Consider the following 12918-nt stretch of genomic DNA (forward strand, 5'->3'; position numbering starts at 1 on the left):
CTTTTATCTTAGCTGATTGAGCGCCAAAATAGTACGTGATCAAAATGAATCGATTTAGCTTCTAAACTACAGAATAACCTTGAAACTGTATCCAATATTGAAAGAAGTTTTAAACCGAGATCAAGGGCAACAACGCAATTCAACTATTCAACCAACTGAAGATAAACTGAGCGGCAAAAATAAATGAGAACCTAAAATTTAATAGGTCGCTTTTTATGCTGAGTTTGGAAATCCAATTCTAATTTAATCTTATCTAAATCGTAAAATTGTACCCCATCCCCTCCCTATTATCTTTCATCGGATTCTCTAAGTTGACGTTAGTAGAACCTTATCATAAAAAACTGGCTATTAAAACTGGACAACTCTTAATAAGACTGACGATGAAACTCGTTAAAACAGGTACTAACTTACAGTCGCCGTTCAGTATACATCATTATCAAGATGTCTTGCCGGACTATTTTGGAACTCCTAATTCTCCAAACTATCTCAATTGCGGACAGTCTTCAAAGTCTAATCCAGTTCATTGCAGTGTGCCAAGTGAAGTTGGATTTCAAACCCCACGTGGACACTTGCATAGAATACTGCGACTACTGTTTTATGCCGACCCGATTCAAATCGAACCTTCGCCCGCCTGACTTAGCGTTGTTCACGACAGACTTACTGAAAGGAAACTGTTTTCTCTCCCTCCCACCGGTATAGTTTCGACACCACTTATATTTAATGGCTAGTGCGTATTTTTAGGCTATAGGTGCTGGAATGTAGCGCACCGGAATCATGAAATCATTGGATAAATGAGTGAAACATCGATTGAAGAAATTGTGAAAGCTATGAACTTAGTGCTTCAATCACATAGTAATCAACCCCCCCCCCCAGCACATGTGTTTTTTTCATAGTAACGTTCTATATGAGAACAAATAGTTTGTAACTGTGGGTCATATAAAACATTGGGGGCCGAGACTGAATGGATTAAAATAATTGATTAGTTTGTTCGCATAGAAGAAGTTTTCAACAGAAATTTTTCTCAGGAAAAATAAGCAGTTCCGCCGATAGAAGGAAAAAACATGACGAAGTATTGGAAGGATTCAGTGTGCACGAGCGAGCTAGAAAGAGATAGTTTTATATCCGGCAATGTTGACTGCTTGCGTTCTCCATTCTACAATGACAAGTATTTCGAAGGCGTCATGATTGGCTACAGGACAACTTATGAAACGTTTCCGAGCGACCTTTCAAAGTTCTTATCAAATGACAATGTTTCAAGCGTGGTAAACAAACCCTTGTTTCTATACAACACCGATTGGGAAATTTTGAGAAACTACAGTGCTTTAGGGAGCTGTTTCCTTTTCAGCTGGCTCACTTTTACAAGTAATGATTCGAAATTTTCAAACAACTAAAAGATAACTTTAAGAGCTCTAAAGATAATGTTTTCAGGAATCATTTCTTAAGAACGTATCTTCGCTTTCCAAGGCAAATTGGACGCAATCTCAAAATAATGTTCGAAACCTGACAATTTTCTGGAGTTGAAAAAAGTAGTCGTAAGAATTGGGCTGATTTTAAAACGCAAGACGTGAATTCTGATCGAGAAGTACTAAATAACAATTGAAAATGGTTCTAATGTCCCTCAATATCAACTCTAAAAATTGCAACAAGGAGGCTCGGTAATTTGCTTTTGCGGATAATGTTCCGACCCCGCTCATCTGCATCTTTGTCCGAATAGTCTACCAAATGAGGAAGAGATAGAAAACTCTCAAAGAGTCCACTAAACGAAAGTAACGTCGCATTAGAAAATTGATGAAACCTACGAATGATGCGACTACGAGACAAGACAAACGTAAAACTAAAAAAATATATTTTTACGCTCAAAACTAGATGTCTTTGTTTAAAAAAACATAATAACAAAAAATGGCACTAGATAACACCTAAGTAATTGAACTCTAAAATACCCAACAAATTGAATTTTATATGACTAAACAGATATGAAGACTCTCCTTGATAAGACTTCGTAACAATTAGAAAAAAAACTGCAGAAAGGGCGAATTTCACAAATAAGTTTTTATTTCTGGAAACCAGTATTTTCTAAGCGATTAAAACCGTAAAGTATCAAATGAAACAATTAGGAGGTTTCATTTGTACTTCTTCAAATACAAGTGAGGATGAAATTGAAAACTGTCAGTTGATACCTCTAAAAACACAATTCAGACCTCCTAAAAAATCAAATAATTTAGCAAGAAAGCGGTGTTGCAACCCTTAAAACGGTAATCTATTCGCTCAATATACTATCAGGTCAATTACTCAATTTTTTAACGAAAAAACCACCTCCCCCTTAGTTTGTTGTTGTGACTAGGTAAAAAAGAACAACCCCAAAAACTCAAATATCATATATCCAAATAGCATTTTTTAAAAGAAAATGCGTAGTATCGAAGCCCGCAACCCATTTATTGAAACAAAACAATTATAAAATTGGACTTTGCTCAATAAAAAGAAGTTATAACTTTTCTTTACACAGACTAAGCTACCTTTGAAGGAAAAAAGATGAATGTGACAAAGCTGAAAAATCGATTCATTTTTCGAAAGAAATATTTTATAATAAAACAAATCAGTTTGGTTTGTTTTGACTAATTGTTTTGTTTAAGCAATTTGTTTTATTTTGACCAATTCATACGACTTAAAAAAAAACTGTGAAAGCGGTCAGAACTCAAAATTTAAAAATACTACTTTCTGAAAACACATCATTGAAGCCATTGAAACTATAAGACAGTGCAAACAATTAAAAACGATTGTCAAATAAAGTTTTTTTAAAAGTTTTTTACTTAGTTCTCGTTTGATCTTTAATCGGTCTGATTTATAAAAGCTTTACGAGGAAAAGACTTCAAATAACATGAATTGTTTACGAATAAAGAAATATCACAATAATTCTTATAGAAACAAACTTTCCAAGCCCTATAAGCATCAGTTAAATAATATAATCAACAAAAAATTTTGTTTGCTTCAACAAAAGGTTGGTAGTACCAATCAAAAATGAAATTAAATTGAAAATAAATTGAGAAAAAGAAAGATTTTGCCCCGATCACAATGCAAACCATCTTTTATAATAAGGTTCCACAAAGAGAACAAAACTGAGACTGATATAGCTGAGCGTTTCACTAAGGACCTAATAGTTCAAAATATTTGCGTAATAAAACCTAGGCAAATCAATTATTTCAATATATCAAAAATAAATGCTGCATTTTGCATACCTATCGCCTTAATTTAGCAAAAAGCGGGAACAACTTTAAAGCAAGGAGGCCACTTTAGGAAGCTGAAACAAAATTAGCCCTCTTTTGAAGTTGAAAAAGAGTTGGTTAGTAGTTTTTAGGTTTCTGCTTCTGGCAAACTTAACCAACGTGGGCTATAAAAGCAGATTTGGCAACATTTTTGATGAGAAGGTCTGATGTTCGAAAAATATAGCAAAAGAACTCAGATCAAACCATTGAGCAAACCTCCTCAATCGTTAGAGGTAAAACCAATTGTTGAGATTTTTAACAAATTCTAGCAAAATTGACAAAAAATTGGGCTAACAGTATGGAACGTGTGAACAAAAGCAACGGAAATTGGTCTAATATTCACAAAATTTAAATCTGGATGTCTCCCCCGAAAAAATTGAAATTCGGAAAAATCTTTTTAATTATACGCTGGGCAGGCTTTTTAATGATACCAGACACAATTTTCTACGATTAATATTTCAATCGAAAAATTGACTGAACAAAGAAAACCCCTTTGAGTATATAGTTCCTCCCTCCCACTAAAGTGGGGTCAGAACAACTATTATAGATCCATTTCTGACCTGGCTGGTCAATAAAAAGATATGCTTCACTTTCTTAACGCCCGTTTATGAACACAAAAAGCATAGTCAGAAGACAAGGAAACAGCTCTCTTCGTAGTCTTTTCGTCACCTGGGGACAACGTAACAATTGATGTCTCTGTTCTGGATACAGAGATTATCAGTAGGTAAATGTTTCTTTCCATATATTCAAGTACTTATATTTTCTTGGAAATTTAGGGGACAAATTAACTTCAATGAATGAACCCAACTAAGCCTTGCCAAATGATTGAGTTAACGGCCTTAGAATTATAGCAGGTGTTTTTTTTCTGTAGGATACTATACAATGCTATACCAAAATCATAACCTCCTAAAATTATCATTTATCGAGCATGAACGTCAACAAACATTCTGAACCAGCAAAGAACTCAACGGTGAAGCATTTTTTAACCACTGAGATCCCTTATTGAAAGCCTTGATCCAAAAAACCGAGTCCGAAACATGTGAATTGTTATGTTGGTCAAAAATACGCAATAAACATTTATAAAGTTATGCAATGTATTAATTATTTTTTCGCTCATTGCAATATTGAGAAATCAAAAGTGAAGGCCTGGTAATGAGGTCAAAGAAACAAATACTCAGAAAAACCAGATGTGAAACCAGATCTATATCTACGGTCCTTGAAGAGGGATAAATAAACAAAATATTTGTCGGAAACAAACAGCAATAGTTTTCTCAAAATATGATACAAATTGGCATACAGTGAAATATGATACAGTGAAATCTGAAATGGGATCTTTTCCGTTTATGCCACCCCGTTTTCTGGGTGCATATTGTTTGCACACCCCAGACGCACGTGCCATATTTTTACATAATGAATCAGTGTGTAATGGCACGTGCTCTCTAACTGGGTGGAGCATAACGTACTGGGGGGCACAAACGGAGGAGATCTCTGAAATGGATTTAAACTAGATGCAAAACTCCTGTTGTTGATCAATTTTTCTCTTAGAATTTGCAGATTCCTTTTAACTAAGTTTTTGAACTCTATAACAGAGATTGTGTTCATTATTTACATCAAAACTCATAAGTCATGCGGTAAAATTTAAGTTAAATGTAACTATACTGAGCAGCAAAAGTAAATTAGCTTCCCTTATTTTCACAAATTAAAAATTCAATTTTTGAGGCATTATTACTCCAGTTTGAACTGAGATTTCGGAGACAGTTTTTGCATCTGTGATCCCCTACACTACTCTCGCCTACCTATGAAATTTAAATAAAACATGACATTCACTTACTAGAAATCCCAATGAAAAGTTGATGAAATTCGTCCCAGTTTATCAGTTGAAAGAAAATTGTCAAGTTATCACATTTTAATCACATCTTTTCTGCCTCTAATGTTTAACGCAAATGCAAACTTAATCATAGTTGAACAAACATGATTACATATCACGTTTTCAGACAACTTTCTTTTAATTGAGAAGCTGGGTCAAAGTTCATCAACTTTACATTGGAATTTCTGCTAAGTGAATGTCGTATTTTATCTGAAATTCATAGGTTGGTGATAGGACTAGTGCAGGGGATTAATAGTGTAATAATTGTCTTCGAAATGTGATTTGAAGTTGGAGTAATATTTCCTCAAAATTGAACTTTTACTTCGTGAAGATATGGTGTGCTAACTTAATTTTGCCGTTCAGTATAATAGAGTCGACTGCTGTTAAATCGACTTCGTTCAAAAAATGGTTAGAGGTTTGTGACGCCAGTGTGGACTTTAATATCATTTGATGACTGGGGGGGGGGGGCGTGAAAAACTGTTCGAATTTTTTTCGAAAATAACATCACTTTGAAACTATTTGCATTTTCTCTTTCAATGAATTTTAATTGTATGTGAAGATGGAAAACAATGTTTTAGGTATTACTTGCCAGATTACTTAGTCTCAAGTGTGTTAGCCGTGGGCTATGTTGCCATTCTGAGCTTCTCTTACTTCGTCAGAAAATTCGATCAAGATGCAATTACTTACTTGGCCCCTTTCCAAAAAATTGATAGGTTCCTGCACCGATTGATAATGATGGAAAATCAGCTCCCGGTTCCTGTTTTTCGATTTGGCTACTTTTCCGGGTTAATTTTCCTTCTCATAGTAAAGATATCCAATTTGATGCTGGCGCTATTCGAGATTGATGCGTTCGTATACGTCATGACTGCACTTTATATATTGTGTATAACTTTAGCGTTTGCCAGTTTTAACTTGAGAATTGCAAATCGGACCAAAAAACTGTATCCTCACACTGCTCTTTGTGGCCGCATTTTTAAATCAATTATACCCGGAATTATCGTGGGACTTGGGCTGGGCGTGATTTACGCGGTATTTCGAAAATCGGACAGTATTATGGTTTACTGGTTCGTATTATCTGGTTGTGTGGCTTCTATGCTCTTATTGCATGTTAACTTTTCATCACTGGGGGCTATTATACTATTTTCATTGGTCAATTACGGCTGGGATGTTTTTGACTTCAATTTCTACATTGCTGACCCTCAGAGTGGTTTCAAGAAGAGTGTGTACTATAGAAGCGAGAATCTGGACCATGTAATATCGGACACTGAGTTTCGCATTAAGATTGATTCCATATATGGTGATCAAGTTATGAGGAATAAAAGCAGCCATGATGTTAACTACAACGCGTTTAACTTCCAAATTAAGGGAGCTGTTTTTTTCACTCTGGAAGAATATGAACATATATAACTGATATTTTTGAACCTCTTTTAATGGTCTTTATTTTCTATCAAAAGGTCAAAAACGCTTAAGAACGGTTATTCCCTTTTAAAAAAATAACAATCATAAACGCTGAATAACTTAACGCGAAAATTTGTTTCACCGTTTTGACAGTTTTTGTCGAGTCGGGTAGACCCGCCTCTTAAGCTATACAAAATAATATTCGGGCAAAACAATCTAGTGAACAGAAAAATTTTCTCCACGGGGAAAAGAAACGGTTCCAATTTAAGTTCAACCGGGGAGATAGTTTATGTGAAGTACCACTAAAAGTTTTCATCACGATATGGGAATTGTATTCTAGACAAGTTGTGGCCATGTTTTGTTTAATTTACAATATCGAATATTCAAAGAAACCGTCAATTTGGGTGACTATTGGCGTTTTTATTGTATCGACTATCGCTATCTGTTGTGAACAAGCTCTAGCAGAATTTACTAACTCAGTTACAGATCTAATCCACCTCGCTTCAATTTTGATACTTATAACAAGTGTAGCTGTGTACAGGAAAGAATTGACAACTTTGCTGAGAGGTGTGAAATATTTCAAAATGGTCAAAAGGGCGGATGTTGGCAATGATTCAAAATTGCCCTCTGTAAATTCGGGTAATTGCTCGTCTTTTATACGTATGGACTTGCACCGTTTGCAATCCACTCGGCATCATTCGCGCTATTTCGACATTTCACCCTACACTAACTGGCGAGCTGAATACGAAAAAGATACCACCTATAAACCGGGAAAACTGCCAACCCGAAGTAGTAGCGCACCTGGTGCTATAGATGGAAAACTTAATAAGGATGGAGAAGATAATGAGTCAGACAATATGAACAAAACAAGACCCAATTCTGCCACGGCATTGCCAACAACTAAGGCATCCTCGGATGCTAAAAATTCGACCTTTATTACATTTTACTAGTACATGTTTTTGTGTTCGCAGAAATTTCGATCGAATAAATATTTTAAAACGATGCATTTGTAAGCAAAAGGTGATGCTGAGTGAAAATCTAAATCTATGCTCTTGTTGCATATCAAATATTTGTTGCCCTTTGTTGCATAGCAACCCCACCTTTTCCACTGTCAGCAATCCATTTTTTATTCTCCTTGTCAGCAGCACGCATTTGAAATTTCGAAAACTATGAAATTTAACAGAATATATTGCACAGTTAGACATTATAATTTGTAAGAATTAATATCAGGCACTTCGGAAATCGAATTATATCAATTGAATAAGATCTGAAATCTTTCTGTTCAAAAGGATACAATGTACCTCCATTCGTTGGAGCCTTAGATATTTGGTCTGCTGACCTTTAGAAGATAGAACTCCAATTATTGAGGGGATCTGCCACGAGAACCTTAGGTCTACCTCTACCATCTTTCGATAAAAAAGCAGTGCTTTGATACCACTATTGAAACACTACTCTGTGAATTTTATTTTATCATCTAATACTACATCTAATTTGTCAGGATATTTTGAAGGACAGAAAATAGACGCAACTTAGGACAAAAATAATTTTCGCATAGCCTCAACTGCTGATAGCAAGAAATATGCCCATGTCAAACGCTCTTCGCTTGTCTTAGAGAAAAAGTCACAACAAGATTAATTGACCAACATTTAAGAAAAATTTTTGTTCATTTTACGCAATCTTAAATTAACTTTTAATTTCTGTTTTGTTTTACTAACTGCCGTTTTTGTGCTATTCATTGTCTCCATTAGTAGTTGATAAAAGATTCACAATATAGTCAAAGCTGATAAATCAAACAAAATTTAATTACAAATATTGAATAGGAAATGTGTTTTGTTCAACTTATTAAGAAATGTCATCTATGAAGCGAGGCTGAGTTAGTTCTAGGGCTGGTTATTCCAAGTTCTTGCTCCATGCGGTACGTATTACCAAAAGATTTAACTTGGTTCCGACGACAATGCTTTCAATTCGCAAAACTGAAGTCATAAGGAAAAGTAGTACAAAAGGAGGACTCTGAAAATTCAAGATCAGTCTTCGTGGAAATTTGGAGTATCAACTACGGATTGGACTTTGACCTCTCTTCAGCAACCCTCTCCAGAAGATACCCAATACAATCTACCAAGCTGTCATTCTCTTTTTTCCTCTGGGTACAGTATTAACAGCAAACCTGAGGTTGAACTATTGCAGAAAAAGCACAGAAACCTGAAAGAACCCAAGAAGAGACTTAACAAAAGTTCTTGATTTCGAGAATGTGTTCACGCAATAGCCAATCTTACATATTGCAATAATTTTCCTTGGAGAAGTGAAGCTCGGGAGTTTGTATTGGGTATCTTCTGGAGAGGGTTGCTGAAGAGAGGTCAAAGTCCAACCCGTAGTTGATAGTCCAAAAGTCCACGAAGACTGATCTTGAATTTTCAGAGTCCTCTTTTTGTACGACTTTTCCTTATGCTTTCAGTTTTGCAAATCGAAAGCATTGTCGTCGGAACCAAGATAATTGTTTTGGTAATACGTACCGCATGGAGCAACAACTTGGAATTACCAGCCATAGAATTAACTCAGCCTCGCTTCATAGATGACATTTCTTATGAAGTTGAACAAAACATATTACCTATTCAATATTTTTTAATAAATTTTGTTTTTAAAATCAGAAATCAGAATTTACCTTATGGTCAAAATTGGGAATACAGATTGCTATTTAACTTAGAATGGACGCTGATCCTGTATTCAGTAAATTTTAAAAATAACTTTTTTTTTACGAAATTTTATACTGACTACTAATTTGTCACCCTTTCAGACACAAATCATGCGTTGGGATCACTCTATGTAGTAATAAACTTTTCTCATCCATTACCAACCTTCTTGTAGTCATTCAAGGTAGCAATAATTTAACATCTATCCAAATATCTAGTAAGCCAACCGTTTTACACTTAAGCTCAACATAGGCTACAACAAGGGGCAAAATTGTTCATTGTATTGTTTTTTTCTGTTTCATTTTAGATTTAATTCAGGCCCTCAGATCAGGAAATGTGTTTTTCAGTAAACGTTTCAGCATTTGAAGGGAGTCAGCATAAACATTTTGCAAAGTGGTTTGGCAAGAAAAGTTTTGTAAAAAGTCATAAATAGTGTTGACAATTCTTTTCTCAAACGTTAATTTTGCGCACTAATTTTAACATAAAATGTTGCTTATGATTTATTATATCAAATTTTGGGAAAGAAACATAGTAGCTTTAAGTAACTCTGGGAGAATTTTGCTTGTCCTTGTAATGCTTAACGAGTCAAAACGATAAAAAAAATACGAGCTCCCCAAAGACTCTTACGGATAATGGTTTTGAAAATTAGAACTTAGAATTCATTTAATGGTCAAAATTGGGAATACATATTACTATGACACTTAGAATGGACGTTCATCCTGTATTCAGTGAATTTTTAAAAATAAAATTTTATACAAACGACTTCAGTAATCGAGTCGTCAAATGTCAATGCAAAAAAGTATTTCTCCATCGTTTGTACGAATTTATTCAGTTTTTAAATTTTGGCTCTTGTCATGTGTTTCTGTCCAGTTCGTTCACGTGAAATTGGAGACAGTTAGTTGTATTGTAAAAAATCACTCCTGCAAAATGAAAAATGCTTTAATTTTTTTCTACTTTTTTACTTTGATTTGTTTTGTTTTTCAGTGCCTGTTTTTCTTCACCCAATATATTTATTAAAAATTCTGATGAGTGGTTATAGTAGGTGCTAATTTTTTTGAATGGGTAGTTTTTTGGCAGAGACGGCTCATCAAGTTCTTCCGGCTACTTTTTAGTTTGTAAGGTTTTCAGTGCCTTTCCAGTGACCTCGAAATATGTTTTCTGGTCAATGCGGGTATTTTCCTTTTCATTATGTAAGCATGATCCAGTTGTTTGAATTCGTACCCTTAACTGGGGACTTTTAGAGCTCGTTAACTGTATGACACAAGCAGGGTCGTTTGATAACAGTTTGAGCCTTATTTATCACTTCACGGGCGCTAACTACTTTTGAGTAAAATAACTCACGCATACCACAATTTCTGCCTTGAATTTTGATCTTAAAATAGTACGAGGGACATATTTGAAGGACAAAAGAGGGCACCTAATTTAACCGTTTGATTTTTTTCAGGACTCTAATAGTTGTCCCCTCTCTATTCTCAACGCACATGGCTAGGTTCTCAAAATCGTATCTTTTTTGAAATAAAAATGTAATGGTCATTGTCTGAGGCTCGTTGGAAGTCCTATGATTCATGTAAAACTATGCAAAACATTTCATTTGAAATTTTGCTGTATAAATTTTTTTCTACTGTCAGCAAAATTCTACACTTTATTTGATTTTGCTCTCCCGAGATCCTACATTTTGCTCTTGGTCGCAATTGCTTTAGATCACGTTTTGAATCCAATTGATCCATGTTTAACGCTAAAAATAAATGAAGAACGCGCCTAAATTAAGTTCACTTTCATTTCCATTTTATACACTTGTAGTGGTCTTTAAAAAGCTTCAAGTCTTTAATAAACTCAATATCTTCAAATGGCAAAATATGTGAGCCCCAAGATGTCATCCGAAAGCAGTTTGTCGAATTATCAGCAAGTTTTTACGGGCCAAAAAGTCTTTTTTCGATACGGATTGTTGATTAAAATAATTGTTCAATTAGTTTGAATTGTCTTTGATTGTGAGGAGTTTGACATCAATTTTAATCATCTTTGTCTCCTTTTTTGGAGGACACGTTCCGCTATACGCTTTCTTTCTTCTCTTATTGCTCCAATCCCACTAAAGGGCAATGAGGTCAATGGCAGTCATTCTTCAACAGTGTACCGTCTATGTTTAGTTAAAAAAGAAGAAAAAACTTCAAGTGGCGGCATAAAATTTCTCTCATAAAATTGAGCCAAATTACCTAGAAAACAAAATTTGTCAAAAATTGACATCTTGTTTTCAGTTTATAGCTTGGTATGCTTTCTGACAATACTTATTGCAAGCTTGCGATCGACAAAAGAGTCGCCTATCACTTCTACTGTTTATAAATTCACTTTTTTGATGTCATGATCTGCGCTGATTGCCTTCAGCAGTTAATTATCGTCTGTTGATTACTCGATGTTGGAATGTTTTTTAAAATGATTTCTTATATTAAAACACATTGAATAAGTTAGGAATTGCCAATCTCAATTCTTTGTCTGGAATTTGCGGTTCCTATAGTTTACAAACGTTCATTTCGAAAACCAAATATAATATAGTGACTGAAATTATGGTTTGTGGGGTGCACACTCTACTCTTGTTTACCTCAAAAGAAGGCTTTGGGGAGTTATACAGAATGAAATAATTTTAGACACAAGTACAAGAGTATTCCTATCCGAATCATAATGCAGTTAGGCTGAAGAACGCAATAAAAACACCTCAACTTGATCTCAAAATCGAACTTTAGAGTGTCTTTCAAATCCATTCAAACTTTTGTTACACCTGAACCAAATCCTAACCGCGTGTTATTCACCCCTTTTATGTACTATATGAAAGTAAAGTAAGACAAACGATTCAATCGACTTTTGTGACCTCAATTAGTTGTGTGGCTATAAGTTTGTTCACGAGATTTTATGGTTTGATTTGGGCTTTAAATCGCTCTAAATTTGACTTGAGAAGATCAGAAATTAACACACATTTGCCATTTAATCGAAACACCTGATAATTTGCGCGCTTTCCTGTGTAGCGAAATTATATGAAACAACATTGAACAGTCCCTGTTAGAAGCAACAGTCCCTGTTAGAAACTACATAAACTACATAAACTGTTTCGATAATCGCTGAAATTATTTATCGCCATACAGATAATTTTGTGTTCATCTCTTTTTCTGGCAAGGTAGTACCGTTTTCAATCCATTTTCCATTTTCAATTATAACACTTTATCCAAAAAATGATTTGGCCTACTTGCTGTCAAAATAAATAAATTCGAAGATGGAGCGTACATCACAATTTTATGTTTAAGATAATAATAAAATAAATGCTTGCTTTTATTGTTCCGACCCCACTCGTGGGGGAAGGAACTATATACTCAAATGGTTTTTTTTTGTTCAGTCAATTTTGGCCAATCGATATATTCATTGCAGAGAAATGTGATTTGGTATCATTAAAAAGCTCGTACAGCCTAGAATTTGAAATTAAAAGAAGTTTTTTGAATTTCGTATTTTTCGAGGAGTTATCGAGGATTGAAGTTTTGTGTGAACACGTCATATTTGGTATTATTTCGTTCCCTTTTAGTGTAATTTTTCAAATTATGATCTTTTCTTTACAAATTTTTCTTTCAAAATTACATTTCACGCCACAAAAGGAATGAATTTCGAATTCCTAACACACAAAAGGTGATAAAAAGACTAGTTCTAGTCTCATAGGGAAGCTTACTAT

At 34.6% G+C, this 12918-nt stretch overlaps 1 protein-coding gene across 3 annotated transcripts in view; it reads left to right on the forward strand.

Annotated features, from left to right (window-relative positions):
* The first annotated feature begins 1030 nt into the window (after positions 1–1030).
* Positions 1031–12918, forward strand: part of LOC142336675 (broad substrate specificity ATP-binding cassette transporter ABCG2-like) — a 68257-nt gene continuing 56369 nt past the window's right edge. The window contains exons 1-2 of one of the 3 annotated variants that reach the window (XM_075385587.1): positions 1031–1323; positions 3915–3984. In XM_075385587.1, the coding sequence (XP_075241702.1) occupies positions 3951–3984 (34 nt within the window). In that variant the 5' untranslated portion in view covers positions 1031–1323; positions 3915–3950. Of the gene's footprint in view, positions 1324–3552; positions 3985–11808; positions 12376–12918 lie in introns of those variants that run through there. The other 2 variants (XM_075385594.1, XM_075385608.1) reach the window with 2 other exon arrangements.

The sequence above is a fragment of the Convolutriloba macropyga genome, chromosome 1 (assembly GCF_964194025.1).
Source record: "Convolutriloba macropyga chromosome 1, txConMacr16.3, whole genome shotgun sequence".
NCBI classification, from domain to species: Eukaryota; Metazoa; Xenacoelomorpha; order Acoela; family Convolutidae; genus Convolutriloba; species Convolutriloba macropyga.